Genomic DNA, 27,109 nt, shown 5'->3' with positions numbered 1-27,109 from the left:
ATTCGTGATTTTGAATTTAAATAAAGATATTCTTTAATTCTGTATTTTGTCATTTAATTATCATTAGAAATCAGAAGATCAGATTAAAGCCACGGCTTCTTTACCTGCCGAAGCTGATCAGCTGGATAAATGTAGATTTTTATTTACTGATGAGATGTATTGATGGTGTTGATAGATTATTTGAAGATTTTTATTGATATTGAACAATCATTCAGTTCAATATTGAAAAAACTTGATAAATAGTTGATTAAATAAATGTGGTGTAATGTACTGAGTCAAATATGAAAACTACAAATAAACAACATCTATTTATATCTGTGTATAATTAAAAACCTCTCTCAATACAAGAAATTCATATCCTAAATGTTGCAAGTGATTAATCTGATCATTTTATTCAGCTGTTTAATTATTACTTTCTAAATAATAAACAAATGAATATTCTGGATTCATGAGGAATGTTTACATTTTGTGTCCAAACTCAAAAGTTTAAACAAAGTGTATATTTATGATAATAAAGCACAAAGAACGTGAAACCTCAAAACGTCTACAATCATCGATTAATTAAATATTAATTTAAAAAATTTAATTAAATAAGAGTAAGATGAAGTATATTTTTAATTAAAATGTAATTAGGAGCACTTTTAAAGTGGATTTGATTTAAAATAATGATAAAGCTGTTTTTTTTTATGTATTTGTATATCTTATCCTCTATCGTGTTTAAGAAGAAGAGAATAATGAAGCTTTTTATGAAATAATATTTGGGTTTATTTTATTTTATTTTCTCCTCAAAGATTCAAATTTACGTCAACGTCCGTTACGTTGGTGACGTCACCACGAGCGCGAGAAGTCGAAGGTAGGAGCAGAAAGCGGTGTTAGTGTTAGTTCTGGCCCGTTTGGACCCAAACTAAAGTGAGTTTATTTGGTTCTGTGTAACCGAACCCGTTCTGTTTTTTGCTGTATTGTGTGTATGTGTGTAGTTAACGGTGTTAACACCTGTGTTTCAGGTGTATCAGTATGAAGCAGGCGGTGACGGCGCACTGATTCACTCTCGGAGCTCGGTTCACTAATGACCGAATCACCGAGGAACCGACCAAAGATAACTCACACCCGCACGGAGAAGAAGAACAAGAGGAGGAGAAGTGAGAAATAACATTTTAAAACTGTTTTTATTCACTCTGGTTCAGTATTAATGTTAATATTATACAAATATACTAGCGGTGCTAGCTTTTGAGGAGGCAGTCCAGTCCACGCATGCGCAGTGTAATTAATGAGCAAGCTATTCGAAATGTGATTAGCAAATAGGTCGATGTTATTTTTGATTCTATATAAAACGATGAATTCACTCTGTCAATAACTGCCCAGTCTGAGAATACTGCATGATTTACTTTTATAAGTGGACGTGGCTGAACGACATTTAGCTTCACTGGCTAATTAGAGCTCTTTTACTAGTTTAATGGCTGAGTCATCCGGCTTCGCGCATGCGCAGTGTGGGTTAAGGCGCTATAGTTCTCTTCTTTTGAATTATTATTATTATTATTATTATTATTATTATTATTATTATTATTATTATTGAGACCATTTGGGGTGAATTTGGAGCATGTGGGGGGTTCGAGTGACCCCAGAATGACCTATAAATATTCTTTTAATATCTCCAGAACTGAAGCAGCACAAACAAAAAATTTTACGGCACAAACCAGCACAAACTATTCTGCCGATGTTTTGTGTTGGTGGGGGGTCCAACTTCACGCAGGTTGTGTGTGTGTGTGTGTGTGTGTGTGTGTGTGTGTGTGTGTGTGTGTGCTCTTCAAATATCCAGGTGTTAGATGGTCAAGTGTGTAGTGTACAGATAGAGTGCACAATTTAAGAAATAGGAACCAGTATGAGAGAGGACATCGAAATAAGAACAGAAAGCACTGACCAAATAAGGAAATAGATTAAACCGGTACACGGCGTATGGGAGGCAGGAGATCGTGACAGTTATGTTGAATTATAACGTGTTGGATTATAGAATTAAATAAAGTCGTACTGATGTGTGTGTGTGTGTGTTTTAGGATGAACTGGAGTGGGGCAAAGAGAACTGCATTCAGATTAAACGGATACAAGAGGTTATGACTCTCACTCACTCACTCACTCGCACACATCTATACACACACTTCTCGACACAGATCCCTAACTATCATTTCTGGTGTGTGTGTATTAGAGGTGGCCGAGTTGTTTGAGGATCTAAAGAATTGAGTGTCACAATTCAACATGCACATCAGCGAAACTTTTCCCTCTGACTACACCAGCACGCACGCACAGAAATTCATAGTGCAGGTAACACACACACACACACACACACACACGAGTAGAGCAGGTGTAGTCTTCAGGTCAAAATATATACAGCAGGGGTGCCCAATATGTCAATCGCGATCGACTGGTCGATCGCAAAGGAAGTGCAGGTAGATCGCTAGTTGACGTAGTTAGTTGACGTACAGGGCAGCCAGTCTGAGATCTCGTCTTTTCTCTCACCACACGTGTGCGATCAAGCGCGCCAGTGCTAAAGGCTAGAAAGTGAAATCGTGGGGAGAGGACATTTTTCAGTCTTTTAAAGACTTCATTGACAAAACCCAGCTCCAGTGTGCAAATTGATATCAGTCAATGGTTGAGCAGTGCAAATGGATTCATTGCCAAGTGCAGGGAAGACGATGCTTTCCCTGACTTCTTTAACTACCACTGTGTTGTGGATAAAAAATGTCATAAAATAAACATAAGGGAGACCTAGCATCCAGCAAAAGGGAGAAGAAGAAAAAAACGGGCACCTAGACACATAGAAGCGGGATTAGGCGGACATTGACGGAATGGAATTACACTTTAAAGATCTTTAAGAGCAGTAGTAGTCAAAAAAAGCCAAAAAGAGGTATACGAGCTGAGCTGAGGAGTGCTAATACACACACACACACACGCTCGTACAGTCAAGGGCGGGCAAGTAGACACAACATACACACACACTCTCTCGCTCTCATACACACACATGAATAACTTTAATAATATCTTATAGTAATAGAGAAACTATAAAAAGACAGAATAGTAGGATATGCAGGACAGTAGAACTGTAATGATATTAAGAAGTTGGAAGTACAGTAAACCGCTTTTCAAGTAGTATAAATATATATAAAATAAGAAATATAGTGCAAATATGAAAATAAATTATAAACTAGAAATACAGGAAAATGTAAACTTACTCATGACTCAAATGGTGAGGGTTCTTGGCTCGCAAGGAAGGCCTTAATTTTAAGAAAGAACCATGAGGAGCCAGTTATAAGGGTGGCTGGGTCAAACTGCCCCCCCCCCCCGAGATAACGATAAGACCAAGGTCCCTCCCGGTTGTTTAGTCGTCTTGTCTACGTCATTTTATTTACCTAGGTAATTGAGAATCCTGGTTTCTGACCACCTAGGTAATTGAGAATCCTGGTTTCTGACCACCTAGGTAAATGAGAATCCTGGTTTCTGATTCTCTATGTAATTCAAAACGCTGGGTTTTTATTTTCTGGGTTATTAGAAATGCCTGGGTTCTGATTCTATGTGTAAGTGAAATAGGCCTTTTCTGGAAACATATGGGTTATCTAGTGTGTAAATACAGTATAAATACTGGTGCTTAAGCTCAGGGTAGGGGGATCACTTCTGAGAATTCTCATCGGTGTGGATCTCGTGTGGTGGAATGGAACAATAAAGCTGGACCCTTGCTTCTTCTCACTCACGGCTGGTGTATTTTTTCCATCTCCAACTGGTCTCAGAGGTAGATGTGAGTATTTATTGGCTTTTAAGTTGAGTTTTAAATGTTTTTGGGTAATAGGCTAAATTTGAGCCAACAACTGCATAATACACCAACAAGCCTTATGCACAAGAATGCTAAACGTGAAAGAGATCATGGATGTTGAAACAAAGATCGCCTGTTCTATACGTGCTAGTTCACTTCAAAGACGGCTGTTCCGTGCGCATCTGGAGAAGGCAGACTACGACCAATCAGCTCCTGCTACACACTGACGTGAGACGGCTTAGGGGTAAATTCCTGCAGAGATTTCGAGAGCTCTGTCCGGAGATAAGCGAGTTTCTTTTTGCTGTTAAACATGCAGAATACACCCAAGTCAGTGATGATCAGTGGTTGCTGGACTTTTTTTAACCGAGCATTTTTAACCGATCTGACCAACTTAATTTGGAGCTGCAAGGAAAAGACAAAAATTAAAGGCAGTTAATGCCTTTAAACGGAAAATGCAACTTCTGTTTTCAAAGCTGCAGCACCATGTTTTTGGGAACTTCCAAAACCTCGCGTCAGATCTGGAGACGCAGTGGAAGGCTTGTGCGCAGTTTAACATTGCACGCTACACGGAGCAGATTGACAGCTGTCGGTCAGAGTTTGACAGACGCTTTCAAGACTTTGCTTTATTGGAGGCATTCGCCACATTCATGTGCTACCCGTTTAGGGACAATGTTGAGGTTGATTCACTCGCATCGAAAATTGCAGCGCTGTTTCACCTGAACTCGTCTGAAGTGGAGGATGAGATTTTTTGAAACTACAGACTGACATTCAGCTGAAGTCCAGGGCTCATGGACAGTTCTGGAACTTACTCACAGGGGAAAAGTACCCAAACATGAGGAAATGTGCCACCTCCTTGACTGCATTATTTGGCTCTACTTATTTATGTGAGTCAGCCTTTTCCCTCATGAAGATCATTATGTCCAAATACCGTTCCACAATGACTGATCATCATTTGGAGGCCTGCTTGAGGCTGGCTACCAGCAGCTACTGTCCGGACTATGCAACCCTGGCTGATTCTATTCAGTGCAAGTCATCAGAGTAAGGTAATGACCAAAATTGTACTGAATTGTATCGCGCCATAAGGGTTCATGCAGTTATGCAAGGTACATGAACATATATTGTATGTATGTGTGTGTGTATGTATGTATGTGTATATATATATATATATATATATATATATATATATATATATATATATATATATATATATATATATATATATACTGCGTATACTTTATATATATATATATATATATATATATATATATATATATATATATATATATATATGTATATGTATATGTTTAGCATTTTTAGTGTAGGTAGATCTCTTTGACTGGTCATGTTAAAAGTAGCTCGCAAGTCAAAAAAGTGTGGGCACCCCTGATGTACAGTAAATATAAATATTAGTCATAATTCGCAGCCTTAGAAGCACAAGCATCCAAAGTAAAATTGCAAATGCAGAGTTTAAAATTGTCACCATGACGACAAAGTCCAAGAAGTGTAACTTACTCCTGCAGAAAATAAATAATAATTATTATTAAGTATCAGTGATGTTTCCGTTGTTCAGGTGGTGATTGCAGGCGCATTTTATCCGAACTGCTTCCTCCAGGGAACTCTATGGAAACGACCCCAGGACCACCATAGTGGTATTCAGTCAGCTTCCATTTAACTAGGGGATTATTATCATTATTATTATTAATAATATTTCTCTCTCTCCCTCCCTCTCTCTCTCAGGTGTGTAATCTCCCTCCATTTGCATTCCTCTACTATAAACAGCTCCAGTCTCTCTTCAGACACTGTGGTTAAATCAAATCCATCTCCTTTGACAGCTCCAGGTGTGTGTGACACCACTGTGTGTGTGTGTGTGTGTGTGTTTAATTGTGATTTTCTATAAACATGTATTGTGGGTCTGTGTGTATCAGGGCCTATGTAGAGTTCTACCGCTCGTCAATGAGAGGTTCTGGCGTTCTCCCAGAGGTCTCTCTGTCTCTCCTTCTCACGCAGAAGAGACTTCCTCTCCATCTCAACGTTTAACCCGCTGGAGAGGTGGAGACTTGGGCAGGGGGGTAGTGTATCTCACACCTCAGATATACACGGTACACACACACTCTGCAGCGAGCATCATCAGATGAGTCATGGTTACATTTTAAGTGAGAGTAGTCATGTGACCACATCCCCTAGACAGTGTGATGTTTAGATGATGTTCTGTACATTAGTGCTGTTCTGTTACAGGTCTCTCTCTCTGTGTCTCTCTCACTCACTGTGTGTGTGTGTCTCTCTCAGGGTGAATGTGGATTTTCAGAATCAGTCAGTGAGCCCTGCCAGGGTTCTCAGCAGCTCCATTGAGTTGGAGAATCTTCCGTCTAACCCTGTCTTTATCGTCAATATGACCGAGGTGTCTGTTCCGCCTCTTTCACTTTCAGTGCACAAATAAAAAAGAAGCAGTGGCTCCTGTGTGTGTGTGTGTGTGTGTGTGTGTGTGTGTGTGTGTGTGTGTGTGTGTGTGTGTGTGCACTAACAGGAGGTCCAGGTGCAGCCTTTGGATATTGATGAAGATTTACTGCCCCTGCAAGACCTTCCTCGACTGCGTAGTCTGGAGCAAAGGATGCAACAGAGCCCAGATTACAAGCAAAATCTGGTGAGAGTTTTTTTCCTTTTTGTTAACAACTACTTGCACAATTACACAGCTACTGAGAGCATTTCTGTTTTCTCAAGGTGACACACTCGTACTCAAAGCACAACACTGAACACCACTTTGATATGAGGGAACAGTTATGACCTACTCTTTAGTAGAGATGGAAAACACACAGGGCAGGGTAACTGCAGGAGTAGTGAGAAGCACTGACACAGTTGACGAGGCAATACATGCTTATTAATTATTTGTTTTTATACTAGTGTATATTATTTTTTAAATCGATTTCAGGTAAACTGGTTGGTGCTTATTGACGGGGTGTATGTGCGTGACTGCACCTGGCGCATATTGAAGAGGGTGATTGCTAACTCCCTGGCAAAGAATCTCAATTGGAGGGGAGTCAATGGAAAGACTTCACTGTCCGCTCTCCAACTCGGAGAGGTCGTGATTGGTAAGTATATCTGTTTACATACAGAATTAGCTGTCTCTCTCAGATGATATGTAAGGGGTAATCCACGGCTAGATGTGCATTAAACGATTTTAATGCATGATGTGGAGGAAAAGAACCACTCGTGCAAATTGTTTAATGCACACCTAGCCATGGATTACCCGCCTATACCATGGTCTTTCCACAATTAATAACGTTAAAGCTGTCATTGGTTTAGAAGTGCAAACTTTGATTAGAAGTTTAAAATAAACTTTGGGAGGTCCCACTTCGGCTCTAATTGGCTATTTATATTTCTCTGGTTTACTTTATTTAAATGGTTAGTAGTCATATGGATCCCAGCATAGCTGGGACAGGCACGCCTTTAAGATTTATTAGTTGGAACGTCAGAGGTATGGGTAATCCTGTCAAGACATCTAAGGATTTTATACATTTGAAACATTTAAACTTCAATATAGTATTTTTACAGGAGACGCACCTACGTCTTAAAGTATTAAAGATCATCAAAGGTTACACTGCCCTTGGGTGAGTCAAGTCTTCCACTCGAACTTTAATTCGAAAGCAAGAGGGGTCGCTATTTTAATTGACAAAAGGTCACAGTTTTCCTCCACTAACGTTGTTGCTGATGTGAACGGTAGATATATTATAGTTGCTGGTACTCTGATGCAAAGACAGGTGTTGTTGGTAAATGTACACGCTCCAAACTTTGATGATGTGGAATTTGCTAATAGATTGTTGAGCAATCTCCCTTTTTAAATACTCACCTGTAGATTTTCGGTGGAGATTTAAACTGTGTAATTCACCAAAACTTTGATCGGTCTAATCCCCGTACTCTGAATCAATCTGCTATGTCTAAAACATTTTCCGATTTTATGGGTCAGAACGGTCGCGTTTATCCCTGGAGATCCCGTAACTCTGCTCTTAAAAAGTTTTCTTTCTTCTCCCAGGTGCTATCCTATTGAAATCCTATTTGAGGATTGATTATTTTTTATAGACAGCACTCTTGATTCTTGTGTAGTTTCTTCTGACTATTTGGGTATTGTAATTTCTGACCATGCGATCATGAATTAGATATTCATCTTTCTATTTATAAACATAGCCCACCGCCTTGGAGATTTAATTCTCTTCTTTTAGCAGACAGTGAATTCTGTGAGTTCATTTCTACTTCTATGGATGACTTTCTTTTCTTCAGTCAGAATGACTCCACCTCTTATTCATTGTTATGGGAGACACTTAAATCCTATATCAGAGGGCAGATTATTTCTTACTCCACTCTCTGTAATTAAAAGCGCACTGCTAGGGTTAATGAACTTACATCTGCGATCAGTAGTCTCGATCAAAGATGTGCGTTGAACCCCTCTCCAGAACTTCTTAAACAGCGAATCGACTTACAGGCAGAATTCAATCTTATTTCGACTAAAGAGGCGGAACGCTTGTTGTTACGTACTCCTGGTTCATATTATGAACATGGCGACGAGCCGAAGTCGTTTACTGGCACGTCAGCTACGGCGACAGGCCGCTTCCCGTCTCATACCTAGTGTTAAAAACACTCATAATATCGTCACTACAGAGCCCATGGAAATTAATGCTACTTTTAAATGGTTTTACTCTTCACCTTATAAATCTGAATTTCCTGCAGACGATACTAAAGTGAATGCATTTCTTCAAGACCTTTGTAACCCTGTTAGTGATTCGAATACTGCCATGCAACTGGACTCCCCACTCTCTTCAAGAAATTTGAATTCAGTTAAAACTATGCAATCTAACAAAGCTCCTGGCCCGGACGGGTTTCCAGTTGAATTTTTTAAAATGTTTATTGGAAAATTAGCTCCATTGCTTTTATCTGTGTTCAACGAATCCTTGGAATGTGTCTTTGCCTCTGACTCTGACACAAGCCACGATAGCTCTGCTTCTTAAGGAGGGTAAGGATCCAACCTCCTGTGGTTCTTATAGGCCGCTGTCTCTGCTTAATGCAGATGTAAAGGTGTTGGTGAAAGTAATGGCATCTCGTTTAGAGGACATTATCCCTTATATTATATGTGAAGAGCAGAAGGGTTTTATAAAGGGACGTCAGATGTTTTTCAATACCCGTACGCTCTTTAATATAATTTATTCAAAGCATTCGGCAGTGCTTCCTGAGATTGTGATTTCATTAGATGCTGAAAAAAGCATTTGATAGGGTTGAGTGGGAGTATTTGTTTGCAGTCTTGAGGAAGTTCGGATTTGGGGATGAGTTTATTTCTTGGATTAGCCTCCTTTACTCAACCCCTAATGCCAGGGTTCAGACAAACGATCTCGTCAAGATTGTCCTTTATCCCCTCTGCTTTTTGCTGTCGCTATCGTACCTCTGTCTATCGCATTAAGATCTTCTCCCTTGTTTAAAGGAATAGTTCTATACGGTGTAGAATACAAATTGTCGCTATATGCTGATGATTTGTTATTGTATGTAACCGATCCTGTTGCCTCTATGCCAGCTGTCTTGGCTGTTCTGGAATCCTTCGGTGTTGTCTCTGGTTATAAATTAAATTTGGATAAAAGCGACTGTTTTCCTGTCAATACTGCAGCATTTTCTCTCCAACAGTCAGATTTACCGTTTCGATTTAGTCAGTAAGGGTTTAAATACCTAGGTATCAACGTGACACGTTCTCTATCTAATCTTTCATCAGCTAACTTCACTCCCCTTATCTCAAAGGTTAAATCTAACATTCAGATTTGGGTAACTTACCCCTTTCTCTAATTGTCAGGATCAATGTCGTCAAAATGAATATATTACCGAAGTTTCTTTTCTTGTTCCAGCAAGTGCCTCTTTCTCTGCCAAAATCATTCTTCGATTCATTGGCTAAGATAATTAGTACTTTTATTTGGGGAGGGAAGCCACCAAGGGTTAGTAAATTATTGCAGAAATGTAGACTTAGTGGAGGACTTGCATTACCCAATTTTCAATTCTATTACTGGGCTGCGCACATCCATAAACTCTGCTACTGGGTTAAATCTCCTGGATCTTCTTGGTCTAAATTGGAACTATTGTCGTGTAGGGAATCCTCTTTACCTGCTTTACTTTATTCCTCTCTACCTACAAAACTCTCCCTATATACTGGTAATCTAGTTGTCCTCAACACTTAGGACTTAGGACTTAGTATCAATTTAGACGGCGCTTTAAATTTGTAGGTGCATCCTCTTTGTGTCCTTTAGTCAACAACCACCTATTTCCTCCATCGTGTTTGGACTCCACATTCTCAGTGTGGGATGACAAGGGTATTGAACAAGTTAGAAATCTGTATCACGAAGGTGTGTTCGATAGCTTTGCCAATCTGGCATACACTTATGACCTCCCTGTGACTCATTTTTTTTCGGTATTTTCAAATTCGGAATTTCGTTTCTAGATGTTTTCCTGATTTCCCCTCTGCGCCTCCTGAACAGGCTTGGGAAAGCTTGTTTTCAAACAATCCACATCAGAGAGGAATGATTTCTAGGATTTATGATTTCATTCTGGCGTTAGGTAGTGAGTCGTGTAACAAAGTTAGGAATGCGTGGGAAACGGAGTTAGGAGTACAGATAACTGAGGGGTGTTGGGAACGTGCTATAGGGAGGGTACAGTCTACCACTTCCTGTGCTCGTCTTGGACTCATCCAGTTCAAAGTTTTACACAGAGTCCATCTGTCCAAGTCGAGACTTTCTGTGATGTATCCGGACGTAGAGGACAAGTATGATAAATGCCATGGCTCTCCCTGTCATCTTGGCCATAGGTTTTTCTTCTGCCCAGATCTCCATGGTTTTTGGACTGTTTTTTTACCATCATGTACACTATTCTCAGGGTAGATTGAAATCCTTGTCCATTGATTGCTGTATTTGGGATTCCTGATGCCTCAGTTCCATTGAGCTTGATACAAAAGGATGTTTTTGCTTTCACATCCCTTATAGCAAGACGTTCCCTACTGTTGCAGTGGAAGTCTGCTAAATACCCATCTATCTCCCAGCGGCTAAAGGGCGTGATGTTTTTTCTGAAACTCGAGAAAATAACATATAGGATGAATGGTTGTACGGACAAGTTTTTTTTATAAAGGGCATCCCTTTATTGTATACTTTATGGAGTTAGACACTTCCCACTTAAATATTTGTGCCTGTTGTTGGATTTTACAATATCTTTATAACCAGCGACAGTTATTGGGTATCCATGATGAGGCGGGGGGCGGGTTTTCTGCATTTTTAATTTTGTTTTCCTTTGTTAGTGAAAAAAGAAGAAAAACCTGTGAATGTTTACTGCTGTGTGTTGCTCAATTTGTTTTCCTTGGGAAAGGGAGGGGAGGAGAGAAGAGAAAAGGTGATGTTCAGTTGACATGTAGACGTGTTCAGGAGAAATGTTCAATAAAAATGAAACTGGAAAGAAAAAAGTAGTTTAAAATAAACTTTAATTTCCATAAGTTAGGTGGTTAGATCTGGAATTTTGTCTGAAGTAAATCAGACACCGAGATAAAGTAGTGTGATAAGATTTAGGAATGATCACGGTGATCAAACTGGCTGGAATTACCTGTGCAATAAACAGTTACAGTGAGGGGGAAAAAAGTATTTGATCCCCTGCTGATTCTGTACGTTTGCCCACTGACAAAGAAATGATCCGTCTATAACTTTAATGGTAGATTTATTTGAACAGTGAGAGACAGAATAACAACAAAAAAATCCAGAAAAACGCACGTCAAAAATGTTATAAATTAATTTGCATTTTAATGAGGTAAAAGTATTTGACCCCCTCTCAATCAGAAAGATTTCTGGCTCCCAGGTGTCTTTTATTTTTTAATTTTTGACATGGGTTTTTCTGGATTTTTTTTGTTATTCTGTCTCTCACTGTTCAAATACAACTACCATTAAAATTATAGACTGATCATTTCTTTGTCAGTGGGCAAACGTACAAAATCAGCAGGGGACCATGAAGAGGCGGCTCCAGCTGGCATCAGAGCGAGAGTGTGGGCGCAAGAGCAGACTTTTGATAAAGGAGGGTATTTACAGTGTTTTAACTGCTGTGTTTTTTGCGCTATTTATTAATTTGTTAAAATGTTCATATTATAGTCTATTTTTAATTGTTTATAAAAGTCCTTCCTGTTTTTAAGTGGCTGAATTAGTGTGTGTGCGCGCGCGTGTGTGTGCGTGTTGGTAGCTGGGTGGGTATATAGTTCTGGTCTGAAGTTGACATACCCCTTGCAGGAGAAAGAGACCCTGTGTAATCTGTTTAAACGACTTTTACGCATGTTTTGCAGAGAGATCATTTTCACCTTGCTGTTTGGGTCTCTGTCCCACACTGTTACAGTGCAGAATTGAGAGCGCGCGAGGGAGATCGATTTTCTATCAGAAACAGTAACTATATAAAATGGACGTCAACACGCAGCACTCTGTGAGGTCATTTCTCGCTCTCAACAGAGTAGTTGTGATTGTTTAGTGTTTACGACAGGGCCAAAACATTCAAGGCCATGGTGTATTTTGACTGTTCCTGTAGCATAATCTCACCAAACTGTGTGTACACGAGTCCACAGACACTGAGTCTATTCACAGTTCCATGCTGTGTAGATGTTCTGCTCATCCTCACTGTACCGTAAAGGTCAGAACCTCACATCTGTAACCTTGTAGCTTTCCTTAATCAACACGACTGCAACCAAGCTTGTGTAGCACTACTATTTTTAGATCTCCGCCTCTCAAAAGTATTGGCGCCCTGCGCGGCCGCCTCTCAAATCTTTTGGCGGCCAGCTCTCAAATCTGTTGGCGCCCTATGCGTCCGGCTGTCAAATCTATTGGCGCCCTATGCGTCCGGCTCTCAAAACTATTGGCGCCCTTCACGGGCAGTTCTCAAAAGTATTGGCACCCGATCTGAATTTTGCCACGGCAAGCACCACTCACATTTTCTTCAGGAAATGTACCTTAAAATAATAAAAAGTCTCTCACTAGGCTGTGTGTCGAGATAAACGTGAAAACATCTTGAGCTTGTGTTCACCACAGACCTTATTTCCGGCATTTAACCCAAAACCCCATTGACGGAAGTGCTAGTACGCTGAATCGTTTCTGGGTTTCACGACTCATTCCTGCAGCACTCTGTAAGACGGGCTGTTGTTATCAAACCATCGAAGTAAGATAAGCGGCTTTGGTAATGATTCTTTAAATGAACCGATTCAGAATCCTCTTCTTGAATCGTTTGAGTCGTTCTCACTCGGTCAGGGTTGCACGTGTGGGTTGCTTTTCCTGCACGTGTAATCAGCACGTGTTCACAGACCGTAAATCCCGACCCCATGGTAGACACTTGACAGAAATTTCATACTAAAGTAAGTATTTTATATTTTCTGGGTCTAAACAGAGCAGAAGTATTGCTAACGTGTTGTACAGATTCTATTGGACTGGTGAACTGTGTGGATTTGTATATTTAACCCAGTTTAATATGGCCTGCTTTGTTCAGTCAGAGACAAGTAAATCTGTTCTAATGTTCATTTATTTTAAAACACATGTTTGTTTACACATGAATACGTACTTTATGTTTTCAGAATGGTGGAGATTTGGCTCTTAACTATGGTTAAGTGGGGGGTACTATAAAATGCACAGTTCTGAGACACTATATACCTATACTGTGAAATCAGTACATGTGTGTGTTTAGAATGATTATAGCTTTTGGGGAAAAAACTATTCTTGAATCTATTAGTCCTTGTTCTGATGCACCTGTAACGTCTCCCTGAGGGCAACAGATCAGAGCCAGGGTGAGAGCTGTCCTCAATGATGGTTTTTCCTCTGCTGAGGCAACGGGGGGTGTAAATATCCATCAGGGAGGTGTTGTGGATAAAAAATGTCATAAAATAAACATAAGGGAGACCTAGCATCCAGCAAAGGGGAGAAGAAGAAAAGATGGGCACCTAGACACATAGAAGCGGGATTAGGCGGACATTGACAAATTGGAATTACACTTTAAAGATCTTTAAGAGCAGTAGTAGTCAAAAAAGTCAAAAAGAGGTATACGAGCTGAGCTGAGGAGTGCTAATACACACACACACACACACACGCTCGTACAGTCAAGGGCGGGCAAGTAGACACAACATACACACACATGAATAACTTTAATAATCTTATTGTAATAGAGAAACTCTCTATAAAAAAACAGAATAGTAGGATATGCAGGACAGTATGGAGGATATGCAGGAGCTTAAGCTCATCACTTCTGAGAATTCTCATCTGTGTGGATCTCGTGTGGTGGAACGGAACAATAAATCTGGACCCTTGCTTCTTCTCACTCACGGCTGGTGTCTTTTTTTTCTATCTCCAACTGGGCTCAGAGGTAGATGTGAGTGTTGGCTTCTATGTTGAATTTTAAGTGTTTTTGGGTAATAGGCTATATTTGAGCCAACAGAGGGGAGAGGTAATAAATAAACTTATAAATGTGATTACTTGATGACCGTAGACAGAGCTCTATAAATGTGAAATGTTTTGTTGAAGTTCAGATGAATCTCTGATGTACAGAATATTCAACAGAGTTCTGCAGAAAGATTTTGAATGCCTGTCATTCACCAGAACAAATTTGCAGTTGAACAGTCTGTCTAAAAGAAAAAATCTAAACACACAATATAAAATTCCTGCAGTGTGAATAAAGCCTTTGTGTTGCTTTTAGCAAACATGTCTAGTACTCTCGGTTCAATGTACACAATTTACCCCATTTAAATGCATTTTGGAAATTGTTCCACATGGCCTTAAAGTGTGAATATTCACTGTATGCCAAATAAGTAATCAAAGAATGGAACTGAATTTTTTCTTCTCTAACGGACCATTAATCACAATTATAAAAGATGATGCATCAGGTACAAAGTATCAGGGTTTTTTCCCCCTCTTTTTCCCACAGTAGTTGCATGATTTTTGCTACACCCTTTCCACCGTGTGTGTGTGTGTGTGTGCGCGCGCACTACAAATCACTTTGAGGTAAAAATATTTTAAGGCAGCCACTTTCACCTTCCTACAACAATTGGTGACTGGTCTGAGGTGAAGCTTCTTGTCATGTTACTGTGGTCATGGATCACATTGTGGGGATCTCTGTAATGTAACCATTTCTGTAATTATCCTTACCTGCTTTTGTGCTTCTGTGTCTTCTGTTGGTGCTTTATTCTGCTTTTTAGGGCCCGAGCACCGCTGCTGCAAAGCCCTATTGGATCTGCTGTTTATTATTGGGGCAGAGCACCGAAGGTGCAGCGCTTCCGGTGTCCACCAGAGGGCGCATGCACCGGAGGTGCAGGGCCCTATTGATTTTCTGGTGTTTATTGTTTATTTCATGCATTCTTGTCGTTTTTAAGGGCCTAAACATGGCTGAAAACTCCCAAAACTCGGTAGACGCGCCAGCACCAGTGAAAATGTAACTTACATTGGGCATGGGCATGGTCGAGGAGCTCCTTAGCACCCCTGAAGGCAGGCAATGGTCGGGATGAAGTTGCTCCGATGTGCACGATTTACTATATATATATATATAATTAGATAGATATGGGGTAATAAAGTGTAAAATATAGATAATTCACAATAATTTAATATCAGATATCAGTTACATTCAGCTTCGGACACAAGTTCCAGGTACTGATCGAGAAGGAGTGGATCAGCTTCGGACACAAGCTGACCTCGGTGCGTATGAGCAGTGAGGGCGTGGCTGTGTGTGGGTGCGTGAACGCATGTATATTTAACCCCATCTTTCTCTCTCTGTGTTTCTCAGCGTGTCGGCCTTGGAGATGAGAATCACGCCAACTCGGAACGATCCCCTCTCTTTGTGCAGTTCATCGACTGTGTGTGGCAGATGATGAGACAGGTCAGCTACTGATGCTTTACACCACAACACTGTTGAATTCTCCAATCTGATTGGTCAGAAGGCGTTGGAGACATTTCTGGAACAGCAAGATTCTGATTCCTGCTGCAAGGGAAATTACAGCTTTATAGTGATGTGCTCGTTCTCGTTCCTATAGTAACAGCTCATTGACAGGGTCTAGTATGGCGTACGCAATACATATTCTAAGCTTAATCGTAAACATATTATAAACATGTCACTTAAAGAAAAAGACGTATGATCATTGTGATCTAGTTAAGATTTATAAGTTATCTATTTATGGAAGTTTTATGGAAGTAGTCTCCAGTGTCACGGCAGAGAGGACATTGCACTTTCCAGTTTCTCAGTAACATTGCAAGTCTTATTAATTTCAAGAGTTAGGGGGAAAAAAGAGAGGCTTGTGAGGGAACTATTGTTTTATTTTAATGTTATAAAGTAAGAGATCATAATGAGAACTAACTCTCTTTTCCAGGACATTCCAAATTGTTCTTTGGCTATGCCCCATGTTTGTGCAATGGTTCAGACCGGTTTTTCCTCTTTTCGCAGCTTCAAAATGGCTTGCTTTTCTCCCATAGACAGCTCTCTGGTCTTCATGTCGGTTTATTCTTTTTAACAACAAATGCTGTCTCCACAGGTGAAACCCAGGGCTCAAACCAAGAGAAGACATTCAGAGCTATTCATTCTTTAAAGTCCATTTAACGAGGTACACCTGGCCAGCAAGAAAAAAACATCAGTCACTCGTTCCAGTATTTTTGAACAGTTAATGAATAGGATGGCTTCAAAAAAGCTGCCATATTTTAAGCTGTGTAACACGTCTAGATGTAAATATGAGGAAATGAAAGCTGAAATTCTGATCTATCGTCTCATATTCGTCTTTTATCTCAAACCCAAATGTCTTCAGTATACAGCAAAAGCAAGTGAATTGGCCTTGATGTTCCAATACTTTTGAAGAGGACTCTAATTGTAAGAATTAAATATAATTTCCGTACTGAACAAAAGACTGATTATCTGTTCAGGCACTATTGTGCAGATCCGCATTTAAGCATCTTACTATACACTGAGTTCAAAGAGCTTTTTCTCATCCCCATCCTGGATCGCCCCTACAGCTGCCTGTTTGGTACATTCCTCTACAGCAGTGAGCAGGAGAGAATGGAAAAGGTACGCTCCACATTTCTCCACTAATGGGCGGAGGCTTTCCAGCCTGTCTGATTTTTCTGAATGGAAAGGAATTTGTCTAAGTGTCTTATGACTTCTCTCTCTGTCTCTCTCTCTCTTTTGTTTTTAGGAAGTACAGGGTAAAACAGTCACTGTGGTCCTACGTTAACAGTCAGCCGGAGGACTTCACTAACCCGTTCTATGTGGACTGTAAAAACCAGGTGCTGTATCCACTGGCCAGTCTCACACATCTGGAGCTCTGGGTGGGTTATTATGTGCGTTGGAACCCACGCATGAGACCACAGGTGCTTATACTGCAAACCACACTCTATGAAATTCTGGGGAAATGCTCAAAAATAGTGTTTCCAATATATACCAAAATACCTAGTTACTTGTATAACTGAACAGTGTCACTTCAAACACATGATGAATGTCACTTTTTATTTCTAGATGTTTCTGGGTTTTAACACCAAGTTTGCTTTAAAAAAACAAAACCATTTCTATCAGCACAAAGCTAAAAAAAACACAAAAGCTGGAGTAATGGGTCGGTAAGCATAAAAAGTGCCGTACACAGTGGAACTGGACACACGAGGATCTCTGACACTGTTGACTCTTCAGTGGTTCCATTTTCAGTTCTAGTTTGTAGGTACAGGTTTCAGTCTTCAACAACATTGTAGTTTTCTTTTTAAAATGCACTCCTTGGTTGTGCTCACTGCATTACAAACTCAAGTCCAACATTGTGAGATTATTTTTTTTTAATGTGTTGAAATGGAGTTTTCTTGAGATTCCCCTATATTCCTGTATATTTCATGATTGGCTGGTTAGAAAACTACATGAACGTACAGGTGTTCCTAATAAAGTGGACGGTGAGTGAACATGACGTGGCTGAAACGATTTCCAAAACACTTCAGGAGCAGCTAGCGATAAAGATTAAGGTTACACCGGCTTGATGACTGATCTTTTAATAATGCTACATAAATAAATAGAAAGCGAATGGAATGATTTAGAAAATCGGTGTCCCAGAACGAAACTGATGTTTGTGTGCTTTGTTGATTATGTAGATGCCGCTCCATCAGAATCTGAGAGAGTTATTGTTTTTGCGTGAAGAACGTGGAGGAGCTCCAGAGAGAGGCCACGTCATCCTGCTCCATCTCCTCATCCTCAGAGCATACTTCTCCCTCCTCACATAGTGGTACACCACTTCACACTGCTGTCTAAACACACACGCGCACACACACATACATACATTTAAGAGCACACACTGTCTTTACTCAATGAATACACTCAGGCACAAGTAGGGAGTGGATGAGTATGAAGCGGGCACACACACACACACACACACACACACACACACACACACACACACACACACATTCCTGTTTGCAATTTTTTTAACTATAGAGAAGTAACCTAGTGTCACATTTTATAAATCTTTAATACTTCAAAATGGATCTTGGATCAATGAGGTTTTCTACTGTTCTCAAGGTTTGGCATGCTGTGCATCCTGAGATGCTTTTCTGCTCACCATGTATGTAAAGAGAGCTTATTTGATGTTACCATGGCCGTCCTATTAACTTGACCCAGTCTGGCCATTCTCCTTTCGTCAACAAGGTGTTTCCACCCCGAGAACTGCCACTTACCGGATGTTTTTCACACAAGTGTGTGTGTGGAAATCCTAGGAGAGCCGAAGTTTCTGGAATACTCAAACCAGACCATTTAGAATCTACAACCATGCCACGGATAAAATCACTGGATTACATTCTGGTGTTTGATGTGAATATTGACTGAAGCTCTTCATCTGATCCTGCTTGATGTTGTACACTGTGGTGTTGCCATATGATTGGCTGATTGGATAATTGTATGAATGAGCACATGTACAAGTGATCAGTGAGCACATCTATCTACCATAGAGGTATTTTGGGGCAATACTTGACAATGTACCTGGCTTTGTTAGATTTGTGGCCAAGTTGAAGAAGCTTTTGACATCCCAATGGAAAATAATAAATAAAACAATCCAGGACAAATTCACTTTCAGTATTTTATTTTTACATTGTTTTTTTCCCCCTTAATGTTAATCTCTTTCTACAGAACCCGTCCAAACTTCATATGTCAATGTAGTAAGCAAGATAAACTGTCTACAGATAAAGAATCTAAGCATGCATCTGTTTTCACCCTTATAGAAAAAGTTTTGCAGTTCCTATCCAAAAGACACCAAGAGCCCAGATGTCCTTAGAAACTAAATGTAACCTCCAACTCGTGGCCTTTTCAGAAACTCGATTCCCAGACGTCGCCACACTGATCACAGTGCACCCTTCAAATCCACCGTGCAGCGGAAATGGACCAGTCGATTTCAACGGATTGTTGAAAATGTACGTTGTTCAAGGCATTTGTGGATTTGAAATTTCGCTACAAACCGAGTCTGAACAGTCGCCAGAATCTGAGGCAAAAACACACGAAGGAACGAGATCACGTCGTCATTGCCTCGTCTCTGGTGTTCTACATTTTTGACGAAAGTAACACCAGAGATGCTGCGTTAAAATGGTCAAGAAAATTACACCAGAGTAAAAAAAAATCCCATTGTGTTAGATTATAAACATTGACTGAAACTCTCGATAGGACGTGACACTGTTGGAGAGTTGCATACGAGCGGACATTCAACAATATTTAGTGGAAGCCTTGTGGATGTTTTCGTCTGTGTTCGTCTGTAATATACTGGACTGTCCTACCAAGAGTTCGACCACATACACATTCAACTGAAGCTCATACAGTCGGCATACTGAACTCTCCTTTTTGCCATAGTGCGGCCGCTTAACAGGATAAGGCCTCAGAAGTCAAGCACCAGCAGCTTGTGGCTAAAAAGCTGCAGCAGAATTGAGCTCGGTTAGGAGGTGACGGGTGACGGAAAAAAGCCGGGGAACCTCGGAAAGGAAAACAGGGCTGTGTTCCAAATCTTTTATCGCCTCCTCTTCAAACTCCAAAAACCTCTCGGCCCTCAGCTAAATCCAAAGCTGAGGAAAACAACCGTTCTACTAAGAAGGCCTTCTCAAATACAACGTTTGAGCGAAGGGAGGAAATGATCAAACACAGATCAATTGGAACACAGCCCATACAGCAAAACCGTAAAAGGTGCCATAGAGCGTAAATGATTCAAAAAGACACAAATCTAAGCCCAGTACAACCAGTTGAACATGAATAACACGCAAAGCACATTTCACAAGCATGATATCTTTCAAAAATGTCCAAAAGTACAAATTCCCTAATAAAGGAAAAAGACATGTTTGTGCTAACATGTAAGACTTGAGTTTCTACATCTTCCAAACAAGTACACTTCAGCGTCTTCCTTACTGTAAGCTCGGCTCTGAAAATCTGCTACCACTATTGTACCAGTAAACACACACACACAGACAGAGCAAGTTAGCAAAGATCGGTCAACAAGGTTTCTTCAACACAACCACCTTTTTATACACGTATGCTCACTTCATATTGTCAGTCCCTTTTTAAAAGTGAATTAAACCATGAGCAGCTATCTTCTCAAAAGTCCTGTTCAATTTCAGAGCACAAAAAAACTGCCTATATACACGACAATTCAGTCCCACGTCTCTGAAAGAAATGCAGAGCACAAATGTACAAATCACTGCAATTTTTCTTACATGTGAAAAGGATGCTTGTAAAAAGATGATAAATCTTCACTGGGAATTACTTTAAGGTCATCAACAATTAATTTATAAATCAGGGGAGCATGGCTCTGGTCCTGAATTCCTGTGATCATGCACAGTGTGATGATTTCTCATCTAACACTCCTACCTAATGACCCGAGGACTTAAATCGGGTGTGATTCAGGAAAATTCCCAAACTGTACTGGACTGTAGTCTTACAGGACCACAGTAAGGCTTCCCCGCTCTAAAGCGTTTACTATAGAAATATTTATTTGAACATGATGTGGATAATCTAATCACAGACTCTGGATTAACGGTGCACACAGCGATGCTTTCACACAAAAGTGTGATGGACACTAAAAAGCTGGAGCAGCACTAATGCATGAATAGTTTGTCTCAGAGTTTGTACTTTCAATTAGAAACACATTAAACCTCTGCACAGTTTCCAACTTCATATGAATAATATTGTAAACAGTCGTATTAGTGAGAATGAGGACAAATGGTTAAATATTCACAGAAAGTTTGACTTAGTCACAAAGCAGATGTCCCTCCCCCACCCCCCACTGAGAGCATGTATGCATTGAGCAGTGCTCCCTCTTCAGGCTGGGAGATGTATCACAGGTTACACCACGTTGTCTTCTGTGGGCGGCTCAGCACTGGGGGGCTGGAGGAGAGTTTGTTGAACTGTAAAATGACATTTTCACTTAGGGGTGTACTCACTTTTGTTGCCAACGGTTTAGACATTAATGGCTGTGTGTTGAGTTATTTTGAGGGGACAGCAAATTTACACGGTTCCACAAGCTGTACACTCACTACTTTACATTGTAGCACAGTGTCATTTCTTCAGTGTTGTCACATGAAAAGATATCATCAAATAGTACCATAGCAGGCTGAGTGTTTCACATCAACAAAGGTCAAGCGTGCTCATTAGAATATCAGCCTGGAAAGTTTTCAAATCGGTCTTATCAGTGTTTTTTTGCTCGCTCATTCACACTTTGCACTATGGTTACGATAACAGTCTATCCTTCTGCCCAACATGGATAAAACTGGCCACGTCAGCCATTTTGACAGCTTGTGGTGTTGTCTGGTTAAAAATGTGTGTAAGTTTATATTATATATTATATTTGTAGTACATCTCCTTGCACATGCACTTTTTCCCCTTAATAGTACAGGGACATACTTGTGCATGAAAAGCAGATAGAACAGTATAATCAAAAAGAGTGCGAAGAAGGGGAAAAAAGTAGAATACTCATGATCCCGCCCTCCTTTAAGCCAACCAATGAAAGCAAAGCTCGTTATCAAACAAAATCAAGGTCTACAAAATAACCTGTTGGGAGAACACCACATATAAACACTACACCTTAAAGTGATTAACATCCTATATAAGGTTTGCATAATTATTAGCTTCTCCAATTCAGGAAAATGGGTCAAAAAAAAAAGGTCAGAAATTGTAAAATGCCTATCAGGGGGCTGCAGCACACTGACGATCGCAAAATTATTGAGGTGTGACCTCCCAAGAAAAATGCTTTGTGATGAATACTCGACAGGGGGCAAAAAACCACGGAGAAGAAAAGGCGCTAGTTGACTGCAAAAGACTAAGAAGAATAAAACGTGAGAGAACCCATTAGCCAGCACCGCCACCATGTTTCAGAACTGCAACCTTCCACGAGTGTCCAGAAATACAAGGTGGCAAGTGCTCAGAGACATGGCTACAGTAAGGAAGGCTGAAATACAACCGCCACTGCATAAGACTTACAAGCTGAAGCATCATGACTGGGCCAAGAAATACCTGAAGACCGTTCCTTATAGGTTTCATGGACCAATGAAATAAGAGTGATTATAGATGGAGCAGATGGACCTTTTCCGTCTGGTTAAAGATGGACTGAAAATGAACTCCCAAATCTACTGCCAGTTTGTAGAAGATCCTTTCTTCAACAATGGTACAGGAAGAAGTCAGCAACGTTCAAGAAGACCATGATCTTTATGCAGGACAATGCTCCATTCAGCTAAAATGGATCATGAACAGATCAAGAAACTGACATTCAATGGAAGGCTCACGGCGGTTATTGAAAAGAAGGGTGGCTACATTCATCACTGAATAGCTTTGAAGGGCCAAAATAGTTCATTGTTACTTCACTGAATAACTTCCTGAGAAATTACATTTTTTTATTTGTTAAACCTTCTATTTTGTTGGGAAAGAAACATTTAGGATCAACTGAGACCACTGTATTTGTTCACCAATCAAATTAAGCTGAGAAGTACCATTTGCCATGTGTTTGGGTTTTTTTTTTTCTTTTTACAGGCCTAGTTAAATAAATTGGAATATAGAAGTACAGTAGAAACGAGAAACCGGACTGAATGCACGTTTTTAAAACGGCTATAGTTGTGTATCCGTGGATTGCAGGCGTGAAAAAGTGAAAAACTGAAATCTGACTGAAGCGAATGTAGTTCAGTCTGAAGTTGTAGAGGAAACATTCGCACTCGGTAATTTAGTTTTGTAACGCCACACAGATCATAAGCTCTGTTAGAAATTATATATCGGAGCTACAAACCCCACCCTGCTCCGCTGACTCAACACCGCCATCTTGTGTTTGTGTGTATGTGTTGCTGTGTTCATGAGGCAGTTTTGCTTAGTGTTTTCTTTAAGGTTTAATGTTCTATATTATTGTGTGTGTGTGTGTTTATGTATTTTAGTGTGAGCTGTAGTTTTGCTTTGTAATTTTACGTGTTTTGTTTGCACAATGTATTATTAGAAACAGGGCTTCTCTGTATAGGAGAACAGTTGTTTTGTGTTATTAACAGCAAGTTATATCGTTTATTGTGAACCGTTATGTGTGCAGGAGGCGGTTCAGCTGGACGGAGAGATCCTGCATGCGCTGTGAAGCGAGTGTGTTCTGTGGCGTATCGGCACCTGGACAAGCACAAGATCGAGCCGGTGCTCTACATGATGGAGTGCTTCATGTGCGCCTTCTCCAGAACTCTGCCCTGGGCCACGGTCCTCAGAGTGTGGGACATGTTCCTGTGTGACGGTCAGACACAAACACACACTTGTCCTTCTTTTCTTTCTGTGTTGATTCTCTCTCTCATTCTTTCTTTGTGTAGGAGTGAAAATGATATTCTGTGTGGGTTTGGTGGTGTTGACGTCCATGCTGGGTACTCGGGATAAGCTCAAGGCCTGTCCGGGTCAGTATGAGACCATGGAGGTCCTCAGAGCGATTGAGCCTAGATACATGCAGGAGGGCTTCTTCGTGCTCCAGGTAACACAACAGAGAGAAGAAGGAGGAGGAGGATGATGATGATGATGGGTCTCTCACTACTGTAACATTTCCTGTCATTACTGTAACTATGCGAGTCCATGCCATGGTGATCAAGCATGTTTTATCCATCATCACCTTCGTATTTCTACAAAATTAGCATTCATAAATATTTATCATCGTCTTTTACATGACGTTGTAATGAAGCCCATCCTAACACATTAAGTACAGTAGAATGACATTCTATTCCAGTTCATTTTTGTGACTGATTTTTGCTGTAGGTTCTGGAGTTGCAGGTATCGGCACAGGACGTGGAACGTGAGCAACGCACGCAGCTGAAGCGCTGGAAGAAGAAGCACGGCAAGCCCGGCCCCAAACTCCCTCAGAGAATGCACAGTGCTCGCACCATCATGGCCACCGAGCCTCATACACACCAAGACCTCCGCCAGAAACCCACCATTATGGTCCAGTACCCATCGATCCCTGAGGAGAAGTCCGAGCCGAACCTCAGGAAGAAGAGAGGGAGCCTGAAGAAAAACCAAGCCCTCATTCCGAACCCCTACGCTCTACCTGGCGAGTCTAAACCTAGTCAGATATTGGACATACAGCTTCTGAACCAGGAAAATCTCAATCTTGTACTTCCAAATACACCATCACATCCACCACGGCTCCCTACAATGCAGGAAAATCAGGTCAAAGAGACGAGCACTTCTACAGAGCGACTCGTGCAGCGTCCTCGAATTCCTCCATCGATAAGAAACTGGCGGAATCTATCCCTCTGCAACATCTATCCCTCCTTACTGCTCCTGTACACGGATCACCTTCAGCGTAGCGTCCTCACCTGCTGAAATGTGCTCCTGTCCAATCCGGACAACCTGACCATGATGAGCTCCCTAATAATACATAAAACTCAGCCACCATTTTGGATCCATCTACACACTCAAGCCCTCTGCTAACGCACAACGCACCTGTCACCCACGACTCGCCTGCTGCTCCCGAGTACAAAAAGAACACTCATTGATTTTTTTTTTTTTTTGTTGTGCGTGTTAAACAGTGTGATACGTTGAGGAATTGATTATTGGCACACGTCTACTGAATAGCAAGGATCGTTAAGTCTTTAACGTGTGTAAACTATACTTGTTATAAACTATACGTGTTATAGTTTACACCGGAGGAACTGCAAACAATCTGAGAGAGGACCACACTTGGTCCAAAAATGTACACACACTCCACAAAAACTCTGCAGTTGCTGAGGACTGTTTACTCGCTCCAGTCTTCAGAAGGGAAACTACCTACAGATTCACTTTTGAAAGACTTTCACAGGCATCACAAACATTTGTTTATATTACACTCGTATCAATTTGGCAGGTTTTTTTCTTCTTAATCCGAAGCAACCACCACTTCTTTGTGTTTGTATTTCACAAATTTCCTTACCACATCTTACAAGAGCTGCACGACAATCACAACAATCCTGTACAATAGGCACAGCCTTTTCATTAACATAACCTCAGTGAAATATCCTCTGTCTGTATACTTTACACGCAAACAAAACAACTCAAGCTGAGAACTTTATTGCTGATTCACGTTATACCACACCGCCTTCTAATATAGATCTGATCTATATTATATATACGTGTACCTTAGATAATGCCTCTCTGAACGCCATGGTGGGACGTTCCCGAGTTGAAGTACTGTACAAGTCCTAAGCATTAGATCACCCCAATTACTCTTGTATACTCTTTCCATACCATCGTGATCTTTGCCTGACGAAGCCATACACAAATCATAATTGACATTTGGGGCCTAATTCTAAAATCACCACATACCAAATGCACAACCGTTTTGTCTTGCTGCCATCACAAAATAATAATGTTTAAACCTTAAGTAACAGAGTCACGGAGGGTGTATATATTTTTCCACACTACATGAAGTTTTGGGATCCTTATAGACTGTGGAACAGAAGTGTACTCAGTGTGTCTCCGCCGTTTTATTTCATATTGGAGTACAACCATTTTTCTTTTTTACCATTAAGGATGAAACACTTGTTTCTTTTAAAACACCGTCTTTAAATGTTTTTCTACCTCCTAACTAAACCCTCGGACTTAAGACACGATCTTTGGAGCTGTTGACGCCCTGCTCAGGGTTAAACAACAACGTCTTTACATTACCTTCATTAATAATTTGTCAATCTATCCTCTTGGTTTTTTTATTTTTTTTTTGTAGCAAAAGTCAGGTCCTCTCTCATTTCAACAGGTCCTCTTGTTGGTGAATACACAGCAATCTTCTAAGGGTATTAGCATTTCTCGGAGCAGACATTGTAACAGATAGTTGCAGAGTTTCTTCTGTGTTTTAACTACAACATCTTAACCATAATTTTAACACTGAGACACATGACTCCCTTTAATTCGTTAACAAACACATTTGTAAGAATTCTGGTCAGCAAAACCCCCAAAAGAACACCTGTGTGTCTCTCTCTCACACTCACCCCCCACACACCCACATAGTCATCAGAGGTCATAAATGTACTGCTGGGACATGGGATGTCAAAGCATAGACGAAAGCTTATGTATTTAGCGACAGTTCTGTGTAAGTATCCTCGTTGGCGGACCATTTTCTGAAATCTTGTTTATAGTTTAAACAAAATGCACGACTCTTTTAAAACACCGTCTTTAAAAAAGGTTTTTCACCCTTAAATTAACCTGGTTAGAAGGTAGGATATGTAATACATATTTTCATTTTCTTCAGACATATTGTCACTTCAGTCTTCACAACAAATAACACTGATGATTTTGACCTTTCTTTCAGTAAAAGAGAACAACGACATCATACAGCCTTGAAGGACTGTAGAAATTTTTATTTTATCATCCTAAATGGTTAGGTTTAGAAGGCATGTAATACGCACGTTTCTTATAAAACACCGTCTTTAAAACGTTTACCTCCTAAAGGGACCTATTTAGAAGGTATGTAAAAACTTTTTTTTCTTTTTGAACATTTGAACATCGGGTATATCAATGTTTTAGAGTATTTATTTCAGTAAATTTTTATTCAAAGTCATGCCAATTTCTCAAAAGTGCAATCAATAAAGTTTAATTTATTTCACAAGCTTACATTCTGCTCATTTATGTTCACATTCAACCATTGTGTATTTTCTAACAGCGGAGCTATACAAAACAAACCCCCACAATCTAAATTTAATGTGTGGTTGCAAGATAAAAATTCTAATTTATTGAATTAATAACAAATTTTTAAAGTTGTACACATTATTTTGATGAGTTGTGTTGACATAATAATGTTGATAATTACATCAACTTAACATTGTGTGTAATTTCTGAATTAATTGATTT

The 27,109-nt window shown here is 40.2% G+C and overlaps 1 protein-coding gene across 15 annotated transcripts; it reads left to right on the top strand.

The window, feature by feature from the left end:
- The first annotated feature begins 826 nt into the window (after positions 1-826).
- LOC128634216 (TBC1 domain family member 10A-like) lies at positions 827-26,867 on the top strand. 15 transcript variants are annotated; one of them, XR_008397507.1, is made up of 13 exons: positions 827-853; positions 1,005-1,139; positions 2,052-2,105; positions 2,201-2,316; positions 5,370-5,448; positions 5,537-5,637; positions 5,725-6,440; positions 6,726-6,885; positions 15,593-15,685; positions 16,335-16,858; positions 16,986-17,160; positions 17,917-18,047; positions 18,341-19,028. XR_008397507.1 is itself a non-coding variant. In XM_053684504.1 (7 exons), exons 5-7 carry the CDS (start codon positions 23,456-23,458, stop codon positions 24,611-24,613), a joined length of 807 nt encoding a protein of 268 aa, XP_053540479.1. In that variant the 5' UTR covers positions 11,803-15,504; positions 15,593-16,858; positions 16,986-17,160; positions 17,917-18,047; positions 23,352-23,455; the 3' UTR covers positions 24,614-26,867. The 15 variants fall into 15 exon arrangements, 4 of the variants coding, with proteins under 4 accessions (XP_053540479.1, XP_053540481.1, XP_053540480.1 ...); XR_008397508.1 differs by having other exon boundaries at positions 15,593-16,403; positions 16,807-16,858; XR_008397506.1 differs by having other exon boundaries at positions 15,593-16,663; positions 16,807-16,858.
- The last annotated feature ends 242 nt before the right edge of the window (positions 26,868-27,109 follow it).

The sequence above is a fragment of the Ictalurus punctatus genome, chromosome 12, assembly GCF_001660625.3.
Source record: "Ictalurus punctatus breed USDA103 chromosome 12, Coco_2.0, whole genome shotgun sequence".
Classification (NCBI taxonomy): domain Eukaryota; kingdom Metazoa; phylum Chordata; class Actinopteri; order Siluriformes; family Ictaluridae; genus Ictalurus; species Ictalurus punctatus.
This window is presented reverse-complemented; position numbering and strand designations above follow the sequence as displayed.

Coding starts and splice junctions, on each gene's coding strand:
- LOC128634216 (XM_053684504.1), top strand. CDS start 23,456: ATGATGGAGTGCTTCATGTGCGCCTTCTCCAGAACTCTGCCCTGGGCC. Junction 23,541..23,613: donor GGACATGTTCCTGTGTGACG/GTCAGACACAAA, acceptor TTCTTTGTGTAG/GAGTGAAAATGATATTCTGT. Junction 23,769..24,046: donor AGGGCTTCTTCGTGCTCCAG/GTAACACAACAG, acceptor TTTTTGCTGTAG/GTTCTGGAGTTGCAGGTATC.